This window comes from Bubalus kerabau, chromosome 4 (genome assembly GCF_029407905.1).
Source record: "Bubalus kerabau isolate K-KA32 ecotype Philippines breed swamp buffalo chromosome 4, PCC_UOA_SB_1v2, whole genome shotgun sequence".
Lineage (NCBI taxonomy): Eukaryota > Metazoa > Chordata > Mammalia > Artiodactyla > Bovidae > Bubalus > Bubalus kerabau.
The window spans coordinates 11,970,676-11,993,610 of record NC_073627.1 but is presented as its reverse complement, the minus strand read 5'-3'; the positions used below and the strand labels follow the sequence as shown (position 1 = coordinate 11,993,610).

Below are 22,935 nucleotides of genomic sequence, written 5' to 3'. Positions count from 1 at the left end.
TATTGGATTTCCAGTAAATTTCCAATAAATTGCCCCAAATTCCATAGAATAAAGCAAAGTTATTCCATATTTCCAGATGTTTTTCTCACATTCCTCAATTCTGCTTCTCCCATGAGATTTACATCTCACCCAAATTCATCTCCCAAAGGACTTCCTTCTTCATGAAGAAGAGTGGCCAAAGTAAGTGAGGAGAATGACCAAAGGAAGCCAAGAGAATCACATTTCTCAGTTTTTAAAAATCTGTGCCCACTTTAGTATACCGAATATCTTTTTTAAAGTAGACATCATTGCCTTTAAAATTTCCCAATCTTGAGAACTCCTAGAGAAGAATAAACTTCATCAGGAATGCACTGATGTCCAGCAAGGGTTATCTACATGTCTTAAGGAGGCATCTTCACAGAGTATAAAAACAAGAAACATCAGTGATGTGTGAATGGACCACACATGACTGTGTGTGGATGACTATACACATGTGGATGACTATACACATGTTGGCTATCTTGAAAAATTATGAATGTGAATTTTAGGATAGATTTAGAGGGCGGAATTTTCCAATATACTTAGTTTAACGTCCAGAATTTTTCTCTTCCTGTAATATTAGGGTCATATACTAGGGTCATGCCATTAAAAGCAAATAGAGCAGTTTTATTCACAATTGAAAAATCTTAGCAGGATCCAATATGTCCTTCAGTAGGTGAATAGACATACAAACTGTGGTCCATTCACACAATGGAATAATATTCACTGGTAAAAAGAAGTGAGCTACAAAAAAGAAGCTTCAATGCATGTTGCTAAGTGAAAGAAACCAGTCTAAAAAGGCAACAGAGTGTGTGGTTCCAACCATATCACTTTCTGGAAACAGCAGAACTACTGAAGAGAGAAGAGGGGTGAACAGGTGGAACACAGAGGTTTTAAGGCAGTGAAACTATTCAGTGTGATATGGTAATAGTGGATGCACATCATTACATTTGTCAAACCCACCGAAAGCACCAGACTAAACTGTTAGGGGAAGTACACTGATTGAAACCGCCCACCCTGTCCAGGCACCATAGTAACCATTTGCATGAGTTGTTTTATGACAGGAGATCCTGATAAGGAATACAGAACTAATAAGCCACCACCAACCGGAAGAGTCTGGGAAAGGTCAAAAGGAGACACCACGTGTCCGTCCACTTCCCAGAATCCCTCCTGCTACCATCCACCTTGGCTGAGTGATGCGTGCGCCACCAGGAAAGACTGAATTAGAATGATTGGCCAAAGACCACCCGGAAACTAATCCCATCACCATAAAACCCAAGACTGCGAGCCACTTGGCAGAGCAGTTCTTCTGGGTTCCCTTACCCTACTGCTTTCCAGCCGGGTGCCCTTTCCCAATAAAATCTCTTGCTTTGTCAGCACGTGTCTCCTCGGACAATTCTTTTCCGAGTGTTAGGCAACAGCCCGCTCTTGGGGCCCTGTAGGGGGGCCTCCCCCTTCCTACAACAAAACTGTCATGTAAACATTAGTCTTTAGCTATTAATGTGATGTGGAATATTTCCTGCCATATCAATAAAGAAGGATGTCACAACCATTCTTTTTTTATTTTATTTTTAAACTTTACAATTTTGTATTAGTTTTGCCAAATATCAAAATGAATCTGCCATTCTTGATTCTAGCCCTCACAGTGTGAATTTCTGAGCCTGGAGGGTGCCCAGGAAGAACAATGCCAGCCATCTGGCAGCCATCAGCCACTGAGATGCATAAGAAAGTAATTATTTCAGTAAGCCCAGACTCTTGCATCTTCCTACACATAGAAAAGTGCTAAATTCCTTAACTTGAGATATCTGGTTTTCCTTAATTAACAATAATCTTTTGATGTTCAGACTACCTGTCCCTTGTTGCAAACTTTTATATAGCATGACTCCTACCCCTGCCTCCCTCCTTGAAGCAGTTTTCCCAGGGTTGCTTGAGAAGCTGTCTACTGGGCTTGAAGTCCTAAAAATTCCCATGGGGGGAAAAAAAACACACAACTTTCAACTCTTAGGTTGTGACTATTTTCTTTAGTTGGCATTAAAAACGTATCCATATTGGCTCATCAGTTAAAATCATCCTGCCACACTGAAGCAAAATATTAATAATACAGGAAATTTTGTGTGTGGAGCAGGTAAATATGGGAACACACTGTACTTTCTGCTCAATTCTTCTATCAACTTAAAGCTGTTCTAAAATATAAGATCTATTAATTTAAAAGACACAAATGTAATCTTTTCCTGAAGTAGGAAACAGAACAGGCTCCATCTTGAAAGCAGGACTCCATCTTGGGTTGGACTGTGGACTTTGAGCTATATGCCCAGTATCTAGGAAACGACCTACCAACTAGAAAACCAGACCCCCCTCACCCCCACCCCCACCCCTGCCCGATGGACGAGCCCCAGGGCTCATACCTAGACTCTCCACTGCCTAAAAGAATACCCTAATTATCTGTGTAACTGAATAGAATCATAAATTCTATTATGCTTATTGGGGTATGACCACAGGCCTATTGATAATTGTCCACTGTTAACTACCTAGGCTTAAGGCATAGAATCACGGGTTTAAGCATATCAATCACGGATTAACTTTGATTGTATCTTGCTTTTCCTTTGTTCAGACTAGTTTCAGGGAATTTGGGGAGGTGGGTTTGAGCACGTACACTTAGGGTATATAAGGTTTTCACAAAAACTGGTCGGGGTCCTTGGCTAAGAGGAGACTCTGCCTTGGGCCTGCTGGTGTAATAACCTGCACTCAATTATCTGCATTGTCTTTCTGAGTGAGTTTGTTTCCCAGAACGCATGGCTACAACATTCAGGTAAGTAGTTTTTAACCATTACATAGGAGTTCCACATCAATCTTTTTATTTTATCCCTGTGACAAGCCAGCATGGAAGGAACTTAGCTTTTTTTTAAGGCTGTCCCAGTACTTTGATGAAATTGAGCCTCAAAATAATCTTACATGTGGTGTTTTTCCACTAGATCTAATGACACACATAAGCCTGAATATAACATTTTCAGGGCAATACGCATCTCTCCCTCTTTGGTCACAAACCCTGGGGTTATGGAGGATCGGGATGGAAGAATCAGGCAGTACTTAGTTTTTGTTAAGGTCACCAGGTTTGGCTTGAACATTTATATGGATCTCAGAACAATATAGGTTTTAGATCCAGACACACTTGGGTTGGGGTTTTGGTTCTCAGACTTATTGGCAAGACCTTGGATAAGTCATATTATATTTTTTCACCTCAGTTTCTTCATCTGAGGATCCTCAGGAGCACTTCAAGGGTACAATATCAGCACAAAGATGGTGTCCTGCAGGTTTTGCATGAATGGTGGCTTTCAGTGTTAGTTCTTAATTATAATCCAAATGCTCTGAGCCTTCTGGGTCCTTCCATCCAAGTTGCTTCTTTTGGCAAATGTCAACCCAATCTAACTGACTAACAGGTCAAATATTTTGCCCCCAATCTTAAGTCAAGAGGTGCCAGTAGACAGAATAGATGTTCCCAGCACCCTCATGGACATACCACACAAATTGAAGAGATGCTTGATGTCTGGCCATATGAGCAGATGATTCAAAACCTCACCCACATCATCTACAAATTCCCCTCCACTTCTTGGCCAGGACTTAGTGATCACAGCAGACACGATGGTGTAACATTTTCGTGAGTTATTATAAGAGATTTCCTCAAGGACACTGGTTTGAGACTGTAAGAAAATGAATAAAGAGAGAGACATTTAGAAGATTTTTTGGTTAGTTTATTTTTGAATAACAGAAGTAAAATACTCATTATAATTATAAGAAATCTCTTATAATTAGTTATGCTGTCTTGTGCTTTGTTACCCAGTCTTGTCCGACTCTGTGTGACTCCCTGGACTGTAGCCCACCAGGTTCTGATGTCCATGGGGATTCTCCAAGCAAGAATACTAGAGTGTGTTGCCATGGCCTCCTCCAGGGATCTTCCCAACTCAGGAATCAAACCCAGGTCTCCCGCATTGCAGGAAGATTCTTCACAGTCTGAGCCACCAGGGAAGCCCATGAATATTGGAATGGGTAGCCTATCCCTTCTTCAGGGGATCTTCCTGACCCAGGAATCCAATTGGGGTCTCCTGCATTGCAGGCGATTCTTTACCAACTGAGTTACCAGGAAGGCCCATAAACAATGTCTCAAAAAAAACAAAAACAAAAACAACAAAAAAAAACACCCAGAAGAATAAATAAAATAAAAATACAAAATAAATTAAATTTCTGAGGGCATTTCCATTTTCCTATGCACTGTCTCCTTAAGAGATGAACACTGGGGTTGTGGAAACTGATACCCACAGACAAATACAGACACAATCTACAAGTCACACCCTTTTCTCTGGCTCAATACTATTTTTCTTGGGACTTTTACATTATGAAAAACATCAAACATAATATAAGTAAACCATTACTACTGGTATCTTTTGTATTTTTAACTGAAATTCTTTTAAAGCTGCCTACAAACAACACACATATTTTAATTCTTTTCCTAAGTAAACTGATAAAATCTTTTCAACTGTATGCATTTTTCTTCCATAATGCTTTGTTAACCCAACCCAGGGATGGAACCCAGGTCTCAAGCATTGCAGGCAAATTCTTTACCATCTGAGGCACCAGGGAAGCCCTTATTGCATGCTAAGCTAGTGTTATCAGCAAGCAATAAAACCAAGGGTGGGTGGGTGCCATTAATAACAACAGGGCATTTAGGAGGAGCAGCCCGCAAGATTGCTGGAGGTCACACATGAGCTGCTCTGTGTGGCATTTCAGAGTAGGTAGAGAGTACTGGATTTCAGGGTGGGGAGGGAGATGCCCAGAGCCCATACTTCGCATGGGTACAGGGTCTCAGAACCAGAGAAGTTAATAACCTTTGGCTGATGTCTGAAAGCAAGTGTGAACACAAATGCGGTTCCGAGTGGGAAAGGTTGTTCACCTGGCAGACCGAGCCCACGGCTTCAATGGCACACATCTCAAAGCATTTCACCACACTGTCTTCTGCACCTGCGGCACCCCAGTTAGTGTTGCAGAAGGCAGAAATCTGGAATAAAGGCATCTCCTGAAAGATGGAAGACAAGGGTGTGAGAGGTTAGGGCTGCTACACTCTCAGACCCTGTGCAATGAAAACACTCTAGTAATTTTCACTTTCCTAGTGTTGTATCTGGAGAAGGCAACGGCACCCCACTCCAGTACTCTTGCCTGGAAAATCCCATGGATGGAGGAGCCTGGTAGGCTGCAGTCCATGGGGTCACTAAGAGTTGGACACGACTGAGCGACTTCCCTTTCACTTTTCACTTTCACGCATTGGAGAAGGAAATGGCAACCCACTCCAGTGTTCTTGCCTGGAGAATCCCAGGGATGGGGGAGCCTGGTGGGCTTCCGTCTATGGGGTCGCACAGAGTCGGACATGACTGAAGTGACTTAGCAGTGTTGTATCAGCTCCCCATTTCCACGGCTGGCTTCTCATCCCACAAGAAGCATGTCCTCTGCTTCTAACCATTAGACTAAGAAGGCTAAAATTCAAATAAGACCAAAAAGGCTAAAATACCCACTTTGCAGAAAAAGCATCTTGCACAGCAGCTTGCCAAAAAGAGTAAATTTTTTAAAAAAGATTTTTGTCTTGCTTTTCTTTTCCTAAAAAGACCCATTTAATAATTACACATAAAACTCTCATATCGTCTTTTTTAAAACCTGAATTTTCTAGGGACACGGGCTTTAATTAAAATTGAGGAGCACTTTTATGTTTTTCCCATTTGTCACTGGGTATAGTAAGGTTCTTGTCACCAACAGGCCACTTAGAGGGACAGTACATAGAGTTAGTGTAGTGCCTATTAGAACTCTACCTATGCCAAGGGTTCCCCTGATGCCCAGACTCCATGCCCTTATTCTTTTCTGGGATATCATCTATGGTCAAACAACTAAGGCTAAATCAGAAACTGAGTCACCTGAACCCCATGCCCTGTCCACTCAAATGCAGTCATCACGTGTGTTTAACTGTTCCTCATGATCTGGTTTTACCAACTTCTGAAAAGAATACCCCTTAATTTTTGGTACCTGTTTGAGCCTCCCTTCCATGTCCCCCAGCAAGGATTCCTTCCAGCCATGCTCCACAGGGAAGTTTATTTCCACCAGTCGCCTCCAGACCTGCAAAAGCCACAAGTAAGGGACAGCCATTAAGACATCTAGTTGCCACAGTGGAATGCTATCAAAGAGCATAGCACTTCAAGGACATCTGGGTTCTGACTCATTTTGTCAATGATCCACTGTGTCACTGGTGAGTCAGGGCAACCCACATTAGCCTTAAAAAACAAAAGGTCCTGATTGGGCCAGGTCACTACTAATGGTCTACCACTGGTTTTTATCTAGAAAGGATTTCTCTCCTTTCAATTGAATTGTTTCAATTTCAAAAGATTACAAACTTAAGAGAAAGTTGCAATAACAGCACAAGGACTCCCATTCACCTTTAGCTAGACTCCCCAGTGTTTAAAGTGGCCGCTTTATCTCTTTTTTGTGCTCCCTGTAGTCTGTCTAGAAAAAGGCATTTTCTGTGCTGAACCACTCGAAAGAAGTTGCAGATATTATGCCCCTTGGCCCCTAAGTCCTGCCCAGTCATTACCAACACCACGGCCCTTCTGCTACACACAGAAGTACAAGGGTCATCCTGAGGCCTGTTCACTCGTTCACTCAGGTGTGACTTCTCTAGAATTGAACCCAGGTCTCCCACATAGCAGGCAAGCTCTTTACCATCTGAGCTACCAGGGAACCCCTAGGTAGTCAATTGTTTATATGTACCCCATCTTCCTCTCTAGGAAGTCTCCCTGTCCACATCCCCATTGTCCATTAGTCATCCGACAGCTTGGATCCAGGGTCCAACTGAGGGACACACGCTGCATTTAGCTGTTGTGTCTCCTTTCTAAAGGAGTTCTCCAGCCATTTTTTCTTCCTTTCTTTAATGATATTGACAATGTTTTTTCTTTTCCATTACAGTTGATATGGGATATTTAAAATAGTTCCCTGTGTTATACAATAGAAGCTTGCTGTTTATCCATTTTATATGTAGAAGTGTGTATCTGTTAATTCCCAACTCCTAATTTATCCTTCCCCACCCCCTCTTCCTTTTGGTAACCACAAATCTGTTCTCTATGTCTGTGAGTCTATCTCTGTTTCATAAATAAATCCATTTGTGTCATATTTTAGATTCCACACATATATATTTGTCTTACTTCGCTTAATATGATAGCCTCTAGGTCCAGCTATGTTGCTGCAAATGGCATTATTTCATTCTTTTTTTGGCTAAAAGAAAAGTGAATTTGCTCAGTCGTGTCCAACTCTTTGAGACCCCATGACTATAGCCTGTCAGGCTCCTCCATCCATGGGATTTTCCAAACAAGAATACTGGAGTGGATTGCCATTTACTTCTCCAGGGGATCTTCCCAACCTAAGGATCGAACCCAGGTCTCCCGCATTGCAGGCAGACTCTTTACCATCTGAGCTACCAGGGAAGCCCTTGGTAGATAATTGCTTATATGTACCCCACCTTTTTTATCCATTCATCTGTTGATGGACATTTAGGTTGCTTCCATGTCTGGGCTATTGTGCTGCTATGAACATAGAGGTACCTGTATCTTTCTGAATTTCGACTTTTCTCCAGGTGTATGCCTAGGTGTTAGACTGCTGGATCACATGGCAGATGTTGACAACTTTAAAAAGTTCAGGCTGGCTGTCTTTTGGACTGCCTCTCAATCTAAGCTGTCTCAACTCTTCCAGGATTAGATTCAGATTGCACTTGGGGAACAAGAACATTAAGAAGCTGAGCTGCACTGAAAATGTCCTTTTCATAAGTCAGGCAGGGTAGAAAGAGCAGCACCTTCCCCTGCTCACCTTCTCTCTTAGGGGTGCTGCTCCCCCTCGGAGACTCCCCCAAGGAGGCTGGGAGACTCTTTGCCAGGTCTGTCCCTTGAGAAACTGCTCACTCCTGGTACTAAAATGTAATCTGTGGTGGGTCCTCTGGGATGCCTTGTACCCTGACACTTTTTATCTGCTCATTTCAGCATTCCTGGATGAATCTTACCCGGAGTCAATCATTACTGCTGTGTCATGAATTGATGGGCATTTTGTGTGGTTATGTTTGTTTTTAAACATAAATCAATAAATCTTAATAAAACAGTACAAAAAGTTATTGCTATTGTTTCAAATTCCACATTACAATGAACCTTTGAGAAACTACCACTTATTGAGTTTTAATGTAATATCAAAGAAGTAAATTCATTAAAACCTATTTAAATGTATTTCTCTTTTGCAACTATGTATCTGCATGACACTAGATTTTCCTCATGTACAACAACAAATTGTCACAAATTGTAAGAGATTGAACATAGACCCAATATGAGAATCCAGTTGTCTTCCACTGAGGTCAATGTCAAAGTGACTTGCAAAAATGTAAAACAGTGCCATAATTCTCACTATTTTTTTTTTTTTTTGCTTTGGGAATTATCTTTTGTACAATTATGGTGTTTGATGGTTTTCTATTCCAATTGTTTCTTATACGTTTACTGGCCAGCATTCTTCTATAAAAAACTTATCTTTTCTCCTTTTTTTTTTCTGAACATATGTTTTATTTAAATGAATTATAATCCTCTCTTGGTCATTACTCATTTTGACGTTCAAATTGCCTCAGATTTGGCTAGTGGGAGCCCCTGCAGGTTAGTTTCTGTTTTCTATGTTGTAAAAATGGAATAATTTTAGATGTACAGAAATATTGCAAAGTATGGAGAGTTCCAGATATTCTCAGCCCAATTTCCCTGAGGACCAACACCTTGCAAAGCCATAGTATAGTTGGCAAAACTAAGAAATTAGCATTTATAGATTACCATGAAGAAAACCACTGACTGTATTTGATTTCCCCACTTTTTCCCACAATCACACTTTTGCCATCCAGGGTCTAACCTAGGATATCACCTTGGATCTAGTCCTGTCTCCTTGTGACATGTTACCACTCAACTTGAAGCAATTCTTTTAAAGCTTTCTTTTTTTATTTACTTTTGGCTGTGCTGAGTCCTTGTTGCTGCGCATGAGCTGTCTCTAATTGCAGAGAATGGGGGCTACTCTTTGGTTGTGGTGCGCAGGCTTCTCATTGCAGAGGCTTCTCTCATTGCGGAGTATGGGCTCCAGGCATGCAGGCTTCAGTAGATGTGCCACATGGGCCTAGTTGCCCCTTGGCATGTGGGATCGTCCCAAACCAGGAATTGACCATGTGTCCCCTGCATTGGCAGGCAGATTCTTAAGCACTGGACTACAGGAAAACCCTCAAGTACTTTTCCTTTAAGGCAATGCAAGGTATTCAAGGCTGGCCTTGCACTTCTTCAGTTCCACCTCTAGAATCTTCTGTTGTTTCCAGGGAGAATCTTTTTTTTTTTTTTTTTTGCGGGGGTGGGGGTGGGGCGGGGATTGTGGGGTGGGTATGGCATTTAGAAGCCATGGCTGGGTGTGCTCACAGACTTAGCTGTCATGATCTCTAGGCCTTTCACTGGTTGGAGTTAGGAACTGTTGTTGCTTTTTAAATCATGAACTCACAATATACGATGATCCTGTTAAAGTATCACTGGAAGGCAACAGCCTACTGAAGGCTGGTGCAGGGTCAGAGGGCCACTTGCTTGGTTTGCTTGTGGCACTTTCTAGACCTTTCTCCTGGAGCCAATAGTCTTTAGGCCCTTCCTCCTCCTCCCCAGCATAAGATTCTGTCCACATCTTGGTTTCTGGAAGCCCTCCCTGCCTCCCAACCTTTTGGGTCTGATTTCTAATTTCCTCACCTTCAGCTGCTGCTCGGCCCAGTTTCCCTTTCACGGAGGCCTTGCTCTCATCTTATTTTGTACTGTCAACATCATAACCTTGACCCATAGCCTCAGCACAGCATCAGACGCGAATGCCTTTCCCCACCGGCCACCATGTCCCAACAAGCTCTGTCTCCCCGTCACACCACCTCACCACTAGTGGGGGACCACAGTCCACCCGCCAGGGAGCCCATGCCCTCAGTCCTGTTAGGGGAGCAGCTGTCCTTTCTGCAGAGGAGACCCCTGTGTCCCCTGCACTGGACTGGCTTACCTCAATCTCCTCGTTGTAAGCAAAGGTGACCGGTGAACCAGCCTGGAACATGTTCTTTGTAAACATTTTCTGAAGCCAAGATCTTGTAGCAGCGAGGGTCCCCTGGAAGACTGTTTTTACTGAATTCTTCTTTCCAGTTTCATTTCCGGGCCCTCCTGCTGAATCCTGTCACCGCAAGAGAGAGACGGAGTTGAATCGACCCCACATGGCAGACCCAAAGGATCATCCAGATACTTCTCCACCCGCCTCTGTGGCTGACGCCACCTGAGCACCCAGCAGAGCCTGCACATTCACAGCACTTTCATTTCCCCAGCGTTTCAGGTTCACTCTGGGTGGACAGCATGGGGGTCAAGGTAGGAGAAGCATGGATGGCATGGATGCCCCCTCAAGTGACCCCAGGCAACTATAACAGAGGTGAAGCTGCCTCACCAACCAGTAGACCTCCGGGTCTCTGAGCGGAGAAAGACTGACAGACAAGGGAGAAGGGTGCACCGCAGGCTCAGAGCTTCCAGCAGCTCAGAGAGCCAAGCTTGTGTAGACCTTGTCCCTGAGTGACATGCTAGGGCCAGGAGGAAACCCACATCCCCATCCTGGAGCTCTTTCCTTGAGGTTCTCCCTTCATTCCATCTTCCTGAAAAGCCCAGTTACCCTGGGTTGACTGAAAATTTTCTCATTTCTTGAATACATTTTATCTAGAAGTTGGCACCTGCCTATGATGGTTTAAATAATATCTGAATAATACCTGCTTCAGGAGAAAGCAATCATCTTACCAATAATGCTTATTTTTTAAATGTTCCCTTGGTATTTTAAAGAAGAAAAACTAAAAGGAACAAAGTTAAAACATACACTTAATTATTTTGTATCACTAACATCAGAGTTTTGACTTGTCAAATGGTTAACAAATAAATGGTCGGTCTAAATAGGAAATCATCTATTAGCTTCATGCGGAAGCTCAAACTCAAGTGGGTGAAGACCACACAACAATGGGAAAAAATGAGCTGCAGACACATGCAACATCACAGATGGATCTCAGAAATGTCGTGCTAAGTGACGAAAGCCGGACACAAAGAGGAAAGAATTGAAAGACAGGTAACACTAACTTGTGGTGGTAGTAATCAGGAGAGTGCTTACCACTGGGAGGTGTGGAGGGAGGGGGACAGAACTCTGGATGGTTCTGTAGCTTGATGTGGGAGGTGGTGCTTGTGTGGAAAGGCTCTGAGGTGTGCACTGGGGTCTGTGGACCTTGCTACTGTATTTGAGTTTCAGTGAACAGGAAAAAAGCTCAGGTGGGAAAGATTAGGCATGAACATGCATTTCAGTGGGGAGATTCTTGCTTGAAGTCCTGGCCATTTGCAGGGCTCTTGAATTTACCCAGTCACAGCTAATACTCTACATTTTAATTCCTGCACTGCCTTCTTCCTCTCTTCTTCCCTCCAACACAAGCCCTGGTTCACCAAAACAGATGCACAGAACAAAACCCGGCATCAGGTATGTACTGACACACCTGATGGCGGAAACAGCCGCTCTGTCATTCCAGCAATCCTAGAATCAGCCTATCTCCTTTTTGAATAGAGGATGCCTCAGGTTCCATAGCTCTGCTGGGTATGGCGTTATGCATACATGTTCCACTTACCACTACAGGTTTAAGTATAACAATTCTGCAAACAATCTCAGCAGATAAGGCAGGCATCTCATAAAACGTGTGGGCTTTTGATATTCTGCAGGTAGTTTCGTGAAGTTTCAGGCACACAGTCAAGTAGGACTGTATCAAGGGCTCCTCAAGAATCCTAACCCACAAAGAGTTGAGAGAAATGAATGAAGTAATTGAGGAGGAATTAGAAAACAGTACCCATTATTCATGACAAGTTCCTTCCCTTTAAAACGCCCACAAGGAAGGCATGTACTTGATCCCATATAGGATAACATCCAGAACATTTCCATTTATTCTGAACTTGTGACTAAGATAAAAAGGAAAAAGAGAACTTTTGGTTTGCCTCTATGGTCTGAACTATTTTAACAAAAGCAAATTAAACTATTTCCAAGTGTATTCCTTTATTTGAAAAAATCTTAGGGATGTAAATTACCAAGGATTCAAATATCGTATAAATTTTTAAAAAATCAGAAAGATACAGGGAGGGAGAAAGAGAAAGAAATGACAGAAGTATATGTCCTGTCCATGAAATCTCTTTCAGTTCTGTGTGGACCTGTTTATTGGCTAATACATGACTAGAGCTGAGAGTTAGGGAGTCTGTCAGAAGGGGGTTTAGAAGGTGGCAAGAGAAAGGAATTACTGGGGCGATTCTGTAATACGCAGAATTAGATGGGGTCCATGAAGTCCGGGTGCTTAGTGTTAATGAAGATCTGACACTCCCACCTCCATCCTGAACACCCTAAGAATTCAGGTGACACGATCCTGGCAGTGCTCCGAGAATCTAAAAAATTACCTTCTCTCCCACTTGTACTTTTCTATTGTTCTGCATTTTCTACACCGTGCCTTCAGAGTGTCAGAGCTATTTGCAGAAACAAATAATTTCGGATAATTATGGAAAGCCACTTTTGATTTTTATAATCAACTTCCCTGACTTGAAAAAAAAAATTGAAGTTTAAATGTTGATGAGATGCAAGACATAAGCATGATTATGTAATATGATGGTGATCACTGAAAAATAAATGACAAAATACAAAGAAAAAAATGGAAATAAATCAAAACCTTATCAGCCTATATATATGCTTTTCTCTTTTCGAAAAAGTAGGATGATTACATTAATACCTTGGAAAAAGAAATGGAATATATATTAACTTATGACTTTACATTAATGACAGAAAATATGGGATAAAGCCAATCATAAGGGATAAACCTATATAAGAGAGACTGCATTTTACTTTTCTACTTACTTTCCCTGGTAAATGTCTAGGAGGTGCAACAGCATTTTAAAAGTATTCTCAATACTCTAGAGTTGGGAAAAAAAAGGAAGATTTAATCATGATGCCAACATCTTTGCTAAAACAGAAGCAAAAATCCAATATAATTAGGTATAATAATAATTTTCTTTCTATAAACAAGTTTAAGGGGCTCAAATACTAATCTTTTACAAATGAAACTCAGGATTTAAAATTATACCATTTTTTTCCACCCCCAAAATGGGAAAAGACAGATAGCAATTAGGAAGTGGACCAGCATGCCGGATAACTTCTAACCCTTCTCACATACCCAAGGCTATTGCTTTATTGAATTCATTTAATGAAACGGGATAAACTCAAGTAAATCAAACTTTTACCCCAAGAAATATTGACCACCCTCCACCCCCCCAACTAGGTCTCTTATTTCTAAGTGCTTTACCAGGTCAGGTTTTCAGAAAATAAGAATCACAACTTCTGACTGATTAGTTCTTGACCTGCTTTTGTTAAGCAAAGACTCAAGAGCCGATTCCAGACAACAAACCTGGAGGTTTCTGTTGGAGATTTCCTTAAGTCCTTCCAGATGGTACAAAGTCCCTAGAAGACAGTCCAGGACACGCAGAGGAGACTGACTCAGGTAATCGATGAGGTCTTCCATGTAAGAAGCCAGGTTACTCAGGGGAAGCAGACTGAACCAGGATCGGAATAGATACTCATCCACATTCAGCAAATGTCTGTTCTTTTTCATTAACTTGAGTAATTCTTTCCTATATAAGGGAAAATTGGAACAGAAAAAAAAGAGCAGCAGTGAGGTCCAAAAAACAGACGAAGTTAATTAAAATTTATCCAGAAGAGATCTAGAAAGTTCCAATTTAAAAAATAATTGAAATGCCACAAACTCAATCAAATGAGAAGTAAGCAATAATATATTAAGAATTCAGCAACAAGTATGAACTCTGAGGACATAATGCTCAGTGAAATCAGCCACTCATAAATGAACAAATAATATGATTATATATATACATACATCATACATATATATTTATATATATGTATACACACGTACACACCAGTTATTCTTTATCCATTCATTTGCTGACAGATGCTTAGGTTGTTTCCATATCTTGGCTATCATGAATGATGCTGCAATGAACATAGGGGTGCAGATATCTCTTTGAGATACTTATTTCCTTGGGAAATACACCAACAAGAAGGATTGCTGGATCATATGGCAGTTCTTTGTTTAAATTTTGATACTGTTTTGCATTGTGGCTGCAATGATTTGTGAACTAAGCTTGTCAATGTGTGAATAAGCAAGTGCCTGGATCAAACAACCTATGTGAACCCAGTCCAGAGAAGGTCTTTAAATTATTCTGTTCTGTAATACTGTCCTGAAGACTCAAAAAGATGGCAATGGGAAAGTATGGCAGAGTGCAACAGAAGTGACTACAAGAAACACATGGAAAAAGCATCACTGCATACTAAAAGTCACTTTTGCCTGAAAAACACAATCTTTAAGACCAATTTAATGTTTTTCATTTTCTCTCTCATCATCTAAATATCTTCTAGATAGTCAGTCTTCTAGTTAAATGTCCCTGGAAGGGCATTTAAATATATATATATATATATATATATATACACACACACACACACACACACACATATATATATATATAATTATATAATTAATTTTATTTTGGCTTTAATTTTAAAATGTTCCAATAATAGTGAGCAATCAATAACTTAATTTGGCTCACTCACTATTTCAATCCCTAAAAGTCTGTAGGCTAGATCCTATTGGATTGGGGAGGGGGATAGATGAGACTTGGAATAGTTTCTCTGGCAAAAGACAAAGTAAGTGGGGGATGTTATCTGTGCTTAGAACTAAGTGCTAGTATTAAATTTTTGTACTGAATTTGTATTTTCTATTAAATTTTTGTACTTAAATTTGATTTACCATTTTTCTTTTATGGATTGCGCTTTCTGTGTCTTCTCTAAGAAATATTTGCTTGACTCAAAATGGTACTTCACTGCCTAAAGATGTGTACCTACAATCTGCAAAACATACAGTGCTGTATGTTAACTATATCTCAATAAAACTGCAAGAAAAATAAATAAAAATTGTATCATTTGTGGCTGACTTTTAAGCATGTAAGCACCCAAATAATCACACTTGGATGAAACCTTGCAAATACATAGGCCAAAGTTTAACAACAATGATCATCTCTGTGGTTGCAGGCTATTTTTGTAGTTTTCCTATTCTTGCATGTTTAAAACTTTTTAAAGAAGTAATTTTAAGGGAAGTGATATGTTACCTCCATCACTAGAAGGAGGGGTAAGTGGACGCTGAAAGTCCACTGGAGATCTTGGAAGCACAGTTATGATTCTAAAATTTACATACACGAGTGCAGGTCTACAACTTACTGATCTGGCCTTGTTTCCCGAAACTCCAAGAAGGAGATGCCTTCAAGGGCTGCCCAGGTGTCCTCAGGTTGCACAACTAAGCCCTGGGCTGGCGGGGACAGGTCCATGCAGTGGTGCAACACAGGCAGGGCACACACCCAAAAGTCAACCTTTTTGTCCATGCATATTTGGCACAGGTTTACCAAGGATGCTCGCCAGCTAGAAAGGGAACAGAAATGGACATGAGCCCATTCTCCATGACAGTGGGAGAGACAGAAGTTCAGAGAGGCTTGTGATCTACAAAAGGTCCCTGGTGTCAGAGCTGGGACTTCAATTCAGGTCGTCTGGCAACAATAAACCTATATATGAAGCAATATTTTACATAAAAGTGGGGAGCCTATAAATAATACATGCCACGATCCTTACAATCACAAACGTGCGTGTTTCTCAAGACCTGGAAACACATGTACATTTGCCAGCTTTTCTTTTCTCTTTCAAAATGAACAGGATTTAACTGGGTGTTTAAAATTTGTAAAACCAGGAGGCAAGTGTTCATTAAGTCTGGCTGCTCAGAGAAGGCTACCCAATATCATTCTTGAATTCAATTCAAACAGCTGCAGAAAAAAGACCTGGGGATCTTCAGAGGGTTCTGGGGTGGTGTCTCCAACCAGTGAAGCCTAAGTGCCTTAGGACACAACACAGCCTCCACACTACTGGGGCTCCCCAGCCCAGCACAGTGGGCATGGCGGTGGCTCCTGGACTGGGAACAGCAGTAGCAGAGGCCATGGGGAGGTCATTCATGATGGTTCCACAAACATCCTTGAGTCCAGCTTCATTGTCTTACCACGACCCATGCATGCATGAAAGTCACTCAGTCGTGTCTGACTTTTTGCGACCCCATGGACTATACAGTCTATGGAATTCTCCAGGCAAGACTACTGGAGTGGGTTGCCTTTCCCTTCTCCAGGGGATATTTCCAACCCAGGGATTGAACCTGGGTCTCCCGCATTGTGGGCAGTTTCTTTACCAGTTGAGCCACAAGAGAACCCCCCCACCCCCCGCCCAAATACAGGCCCGCAGGGCTGAGACATGATACACCATAAACCTGCCCCAAAGCAAATATTCAATAGAATATGTAATAAAATGAAACATAGCACATAGACCAAAAAAGGCTAATGGGATAAACACTGAAATGGCAACAGTTCAGTTCAGTTGCTCAGTAGCGTCCAACTCTTTGCAACCCCAAGGACTGCAGCACACCAGGCTTCCCTGATCATTGCCAACTCCCAGTGCTTACTCAAACTCATGTCTATCGAGTTGGTGGTGCCATCCAACCATCTCATCCTCTGTCGCCCCCTTCTCTTCCTGCCTTCAATCTTTCCCAGCATCAGGGTATTTTCAAATGAGTCAGTTCTTCGCATCAAGTGGACAAAGTATTGGAGTTTCAGCTTCAGCATCAGACCTTTCAGTGAATATTCAGGACTGATTTCCTTTAGGATTGACTGGTTGGATCTCCTTGCAGTCCAAGGGACTCTCAAGAGTCTTTTCCAACACCACAGTTCAAAGCATCAATTCTTAGGCACTCAGCTTTCTTTATAGTCCAACTCTCACATCCATACATGACTACTGGAAAGACCGTAGGTTTGACTAGATGGACAATTGTTGGCAAAGTAATGTCTCTGCTTTTTACTATGCTGTCTAGGTTGGTCATAGCTTTTCTTCCAAGGAACAAGTGGCTTTTAATTTCATGGCTGCTTCACCATCTGCAGTGATTTTGGAGCCCCCAAAAATAAAGTTTCTCACTGTTTCCATTGTTTCCCCATCTATTTCCTATGAAGTAATGGGACCAGATGCCATGATCTTCATTTTCTGAATGTTGAGTTTTAAGCCAACGTTTTCACTCTCCTCTTTCACTTTCATCAAAAGGCTCTTTAGTTCTTCTTTGCTTTCTGTCATAAGGGTGGTGTCATCTCCATTTCTGAAGTTTTTTCTATTTCTCCAGGCAATCTTGATTCTAGCTTGTGCTTCATCCAGCCCAGCATTTCGCATGATGTACTCTTCATATGTTAAGTAAGCAGGATGACAATATACAGCCTTGACGTACTCCTTTTCCTATTTGGAACCATTTGTTCCATGTTCAGTTGTAACTGTTGCTTCTTGACCTGCATACAGATTTCTCAGGAGGCAGGTAAGGTGGTCTGGTATTTCCATCTCTTTAAAAATTTTCCACAGTGTGTTGTGATCCACACAGTCAAAGGTTTTGGCATAATCAATAAAGCAGATGTTTTTCTGGAACTCTCTTGCTTTTTCAATGATCCAACGGATGTTGGCAATTTGATCCCTGGTTCCTCTGCCTTTTCGAAATCCAATTTTGCTGGGAGCCAGCACAGGCGATCCCACCCATGACAAAGTCATGCAGAGGAGACCTGACAGGCAAGGTGGGTCAGGACTCGAGGGACTCCCCTGGACCTGCTCAAGCATCTACCCTGAAACCAAAATCTATCTGTCTACTGTTTACTATATTATGCCTTTCACCAACTCTTCTGACATTAACAGGGGGCTCTCACTGACCACCTTTCTCTGAAGAAAATCAACTTAGGGCTGTAGTTCATAAGTCTCCTGGGCTTGAAAGGAGTATTTCAATTTTAACCCCTCTGTTAACATTCTAGCTTGCTTAGCAGGTTTATCCATACTCTTGCAACTAACGCACATGATTGTTCACAACTTCCCAAACATGAAAGTCACGGGAAGCCTAAAACATTCTAAAAATCCTAATGGGCATAGAGCCCTTTAAGGGGTGAAAAATTATTAGATAATACTGGTGAAGGGCTTCATTGTTGAGCCAATGTTTGCTTCCAAGTTTTCTTATCCCTTACCCATTGTGTGCCTGGGAGTGCATTAGTTAATATAGTTAAAATGTAGAAAAACAAGTAGTAGCCTTGACAATAGCAACATAAGACCTTTGAGTTAATAAGTTCTTTCTTTGTTGTAACCCACTGCACCTTTGCTCCATAAGAATGTAACTTTATTTAGTACTTTCTGAGGGTGACACTGATTGGAAAAATAAAGAAAAAACACTTTAAAGGAAAAACAAGTTTTCTGATTGACCAACCTTTATCAGAAAAAGGTCATAAAATGTTAATAGGCCTCCAGGCCAGAAGATAATGTACATAATACAAGACCCTTGTAAATGGAAAGGTATGCAGAGAACATCCTGGTTTCGATAAGGGTTAAACAGATGTATTGTTGAGCTGACTCTACATGCCTCTACATCTTTCATTTCTAGAAATGTGTAACTCAGGGTATAAAAGCCCCTTTTGAAAATAAAGCTGTGGATCCCACTTCACCAGAGCTCTGGTCTCTGTGTCTTTCTTTCTCTTTCTCTCTCTCTCTCTTCTTTTTCAGGCTGACTCCCTGGAGCACAGAGGCCCTCTGAGTTCATTTTTTTTTGCCTGGGCTTCTAAGGCGCAATCGAGAAGGTGCTCTGCATCTTCAATCAGGGAAGAAGGCGCTCTGCGTCTTCACCCCATCAGGAGGGTGCCTGTGGCCTCCGTGAACAGAGCAAGTCCCGTGTCAGGGACTTTATTGACTTTCTGGGTAAACCAAGGAACATTAGCTTCTTTCTCTCTCCCTTATTCTTTCTCTTTATTTTTATTTTGACCCCGGACCACTAGGTCCCAATCCATTATAAGACCCGTGTCATCTCTCTCTCTTGCAGATGCTGTCCATCCTGAGGGTACCCTAGGATCCTGCTGGGGCTTGACCCCGGCACAATTTGAACATATGGAAGTTCATGGTTCACATACTGTTAAAGCCTGGCTTGGAGAATTTTGAACATTACTTTGCTAGCATGTGAAATTAGTGCAATTGTGCAGTAGTTTGAACATTTTTTGGCATTGCCTTTCTTTGGGACTGGAATGAAAACTGACCTTTTCCAGTCCTGTGGCCACTGCTGTGTTTTCCAAATTTGCTAGCATATTGAATGCAGCACTTTCACAGCATCATCTTTTAGGATTTGAAATAGCTCAACTGGAATTACATCATCTCCACTAGCTTTGTTTGTGGTGAAGCTTCTTAAGGACCACTTGACTTCACATTCCAGGATGTCTGGCTTTAGGTGAGTAATCACACCATTGTGGCTATCTGGGTCATGAAGATCTTTTTTGTATAGTTCTTCTGTGTATTCTTGCCACCTCTTCTAAATATCTTCTGCTTCTGTTAGATTCATACCATTTCTGTCCTTTATTGTGCTCATCTTTGCATTAAATGTTCAGAATGATCTCTGTTTATTTCCAAGCAAACCATTCAATATCACAGTAATCCAAGTCTATGCCCTAATCAGTAATGCTGAAGAAGCTGAAGTTGAACGGTTCTATGAAGACCTACAAGACCTTCTAGAACTATCTCCCAAAAAAGATGTCCTTTTCACTATAGGGGACTGAAATGCAAAAGTAGGAAGTCAAGAGATAACTGGAGTAACAGGCAAACTTGACCTTGGAGTATGAAAATGAAGCAGATCAAAGGCTAACAGTTTTGCCAAGAAAGCACACTGGTCATAGCAAACACCCTCTCCAACAACATAAGAGAAGACTCTACATATTGACATCACCAGATGGTCAATACCAAAATCATATTAATTATATTATTTGCAGCCAAAGATGGAGAAGCTCTATACAGTCAGCAAAAACAAGACCAGGAACTGACTGTGGCTCAGATTGTGAACTCCTTATAGCCAAATTCAGACTTAAATTGAAGAAAGTAAGGAAAACCACAAGACCACTCAGGTATGATATAAATCTAAACCCTTATGATTATAGAGTAGAAGAGACAAATAGATTTAAGGGATTAGATCTGACAAAGTACCTGAAGATCTATGGACAGAGGTTTGTGACATTGTACAGGAGGCAGTGATCAAGACCATCTGCAAGAAAAAGAAATGCAGAAAGGCAAAACGGTTGTCTGAGGAGGCCTTACAAGTAGCTGAGAAAAGAAGAGAAACTAAAGGCAAAGGAGAAAAGGAAAGATATACCCATCTGGATGCAGAGTTCCAAAGAATACCAAGGAGAGATAAGAAAGCCTTCCTCAGTGATCAATGCAAAGAAATAGAGGGAAACAGAGAATGGGAAAGACTAGAGATCTCTTCAAGAAAATTAGAGATACCAAGGGAACATTTCATGCAAAGAAATGACAACAGTGAGTGGTAGAATTATGGGTAGTTTTTATTTCTTGTATGCCTTCATCCATTCTATGACAAATACTTATTTTTATAATCACATAAAAACCAATAGAGAACTAGAAAATCTTTACACACACACATACAATACCTCTGAGATGTTTCAAGGATGTCTTTCAGGTCCTTGAGAAAGGTGCCTAGTGAATTGGTGTCCAAGCAGAGGAGGTGACAGAGTGAGGCCAGGTCTTTTTCCAGTAAGAGGAAGTTGAATTTTTCCACTAAGAAAAGGACAATCATGCCCATTCCCAATTTACTCTTCACTAGGCAGTCTTCAGGCAGAGGGCCCCCACCGGTTTCCAGAAATGGCGCCATTTTCTTTGTCACACACTCCCATAAATGCTTCTTCACCTGGTCCCAGGAGAAAAGGAAAACACACGACCATGGCGTTGAACCCACCAGAGGTGTCAGGACCTGCCTGTCACTGAGCTTCATTTCCTATCAGCTGGGTAGGGCCTGAGGAATGAGGGACAGGGAAGTCTCTGGGGAGGAGTCGCCCTCCACCTGCCTCCCCAGTAAACCCTGAGCATCCTCTTGCCCCAGGCCTTTGAGAGGTACCACCAGTGGTATATCCAGAGGCCTCAGCATGCTGGAGAGGATCTCAGATGGGGGTTTTAAGCCTTATAAGGTTTCACATGGCTCCAGGTATGTCTCAAAAATGCCTAAGCTATACCACTGAGCAGGTGAAGATGCAGTGAAGGAGGGTTCCAACCTTCTTCCCACTCTTCCCCAGGAGAGATAAGGAGGTGGGGCCAGTGGGCAGGGGGTGAGAGGGGAAGTGAGGAGATGGGACCAGTGGCAGAGGTGGATCTAGGTGAGCAGGTGGGAAGAGGACAAACTGAAGAGAACAGAGAATTCCCTAGACAGGGCACAAGGAGAAAGGGGACTGAAATAGCCTGACCCTCTCCACCAGAATATTAAAAAGCAGGCATCACTTTGCAGACAAAGGTCCATCTAGTCAAAGCTATAGTTTTTCCAGTAGTCATGTGCGGATTTCAGAGTTAGACCATAAAGAAAATTGAGCACCAAAGAATTAATGCTTTCAAACTGTGGTGCTAGAGAAGACTTTTGAGGGTCCTTTGGACAGCAAGGAGATCAAACCAGTCAACCCTAGAGGAAATAAATATTTCTGAATATTCACTGGAACGACTAATGCTGAAGCTAAAGCTTCAATAACTTGGCCACCTGATACAAAGAGCTGAGTTATTGGGAAAGGCCCTGGTGCTGGGAAAGATTGAGGGCAGGAGGAGAAGGGGACGACAGAGGATGAGATGGTTGGATGGCATCATCAACTCAATGGACATGAGCAAACTTTGGGACATAGTGAAGGACAGGGATGCCTGGTGTGCTGCAGTCCATAGGGTCGCAAAGAGTCAGACACGATTGAATGACTGAAAAACAACAATAATCCACCTGGTCCACTGAGTCAAGAGGTCATATGGCCACTAGGAAGTGGGGTGATGCTGAGCATCCAGGAAGTAGAAAAGAGAGCTGTTGCTGACACCCCTGAGACATGGTACCTCCTTCTCGTCATACTGTAGAGTACTCCACGGCTGTTCTTCTCCTTCATAAATCATGGGCACACGAATGACAGAATAGAGCTGCTGGAACTGGGTGAAAAATTTCATTAAATTGATGGCATTCCAGGTCTCAAGGATGCGAAAGATGCTGTCCAGCATGACTGCAGCCGCGATCTGCTTCCCTTTCACCAAGTCTCTCCTTGTACCATCTGTTATATGATTCATCAATTTCTGAAATGTCCCAGGGGGCTTCATATGAATTACATCATCATACTGATGCCAGTCTAAGAGTAAAGAGAATATTATACTTAGGGGCATTGAAACCCACTAGACCTGAACACTCCACCCTGGAAGGTTGATATTGACCAGAAGAAACAAGATGAAGGAGCCAAAAAGGGAAGAAAGACAGGAAAATTACAGAGTGTGGTAAACAGAAGGCAGCCAGCACTCACTCACTCTGGTACCCAGCCACAGACGAGCAACATGGGGCCTGACCCTGGAGGTAGCACCAATGTTTAGGACAAGTAACCTATACACTCCACAGTGAATTGAGTGAGGCCCAAGCTCACACCATTCATCTGCCCTGAGAATACTGAAATCATGTCTTTGTCAAACTAGACAGCTCAACACATTTGGTATGTTAGTTCCTTAGAAAATGACCACATGGAAGTAAAAAAATTCATACTGAAACTGCATCACTCACTAGGAATTGTGCATCATTTTGGTATGTTACTTGGTACAAGAGCTCCTTTCCTC

At 41.9% G+C, this 22,935-nt stretch overlaps 1 protein-coding gene across 1 annotated transcript in view; it reads right to left on the bottom strand.

Moving 5' to 3' along the window:
* Positions 1–22,935, bottom strand: part of RNF213 (ring finger protein 213) — a 142,137-nt gene that overhangs the window by 81,260 nt on the left and 37,942 nt on the right. The window contains 10 exon segments of the mRNA XM_055579591.1: positions 3,536–3,716; positions 4,964–5,086; positions 6,082–6,171; positions 10,129–10,293; positions 11,762–11,915; positions 13,024–13,079; positions 13,571–13,793; positions 15,451–15,648; positions 20,754–21,010; positions 22,180–22,463. Coding sequence (XP_055435566.1) covers positions 3,536–3,716; positions 4,964–5,086; positions 6,082–6,171; positions 10,129–10,293; positions 11,762–11,915; positions 13,024–13,079; positions 13,571–13,793; positions 15,451–15,648; positions 20,754–21,010; positions 22,180–22,463 — 1,731 coding nt within the window.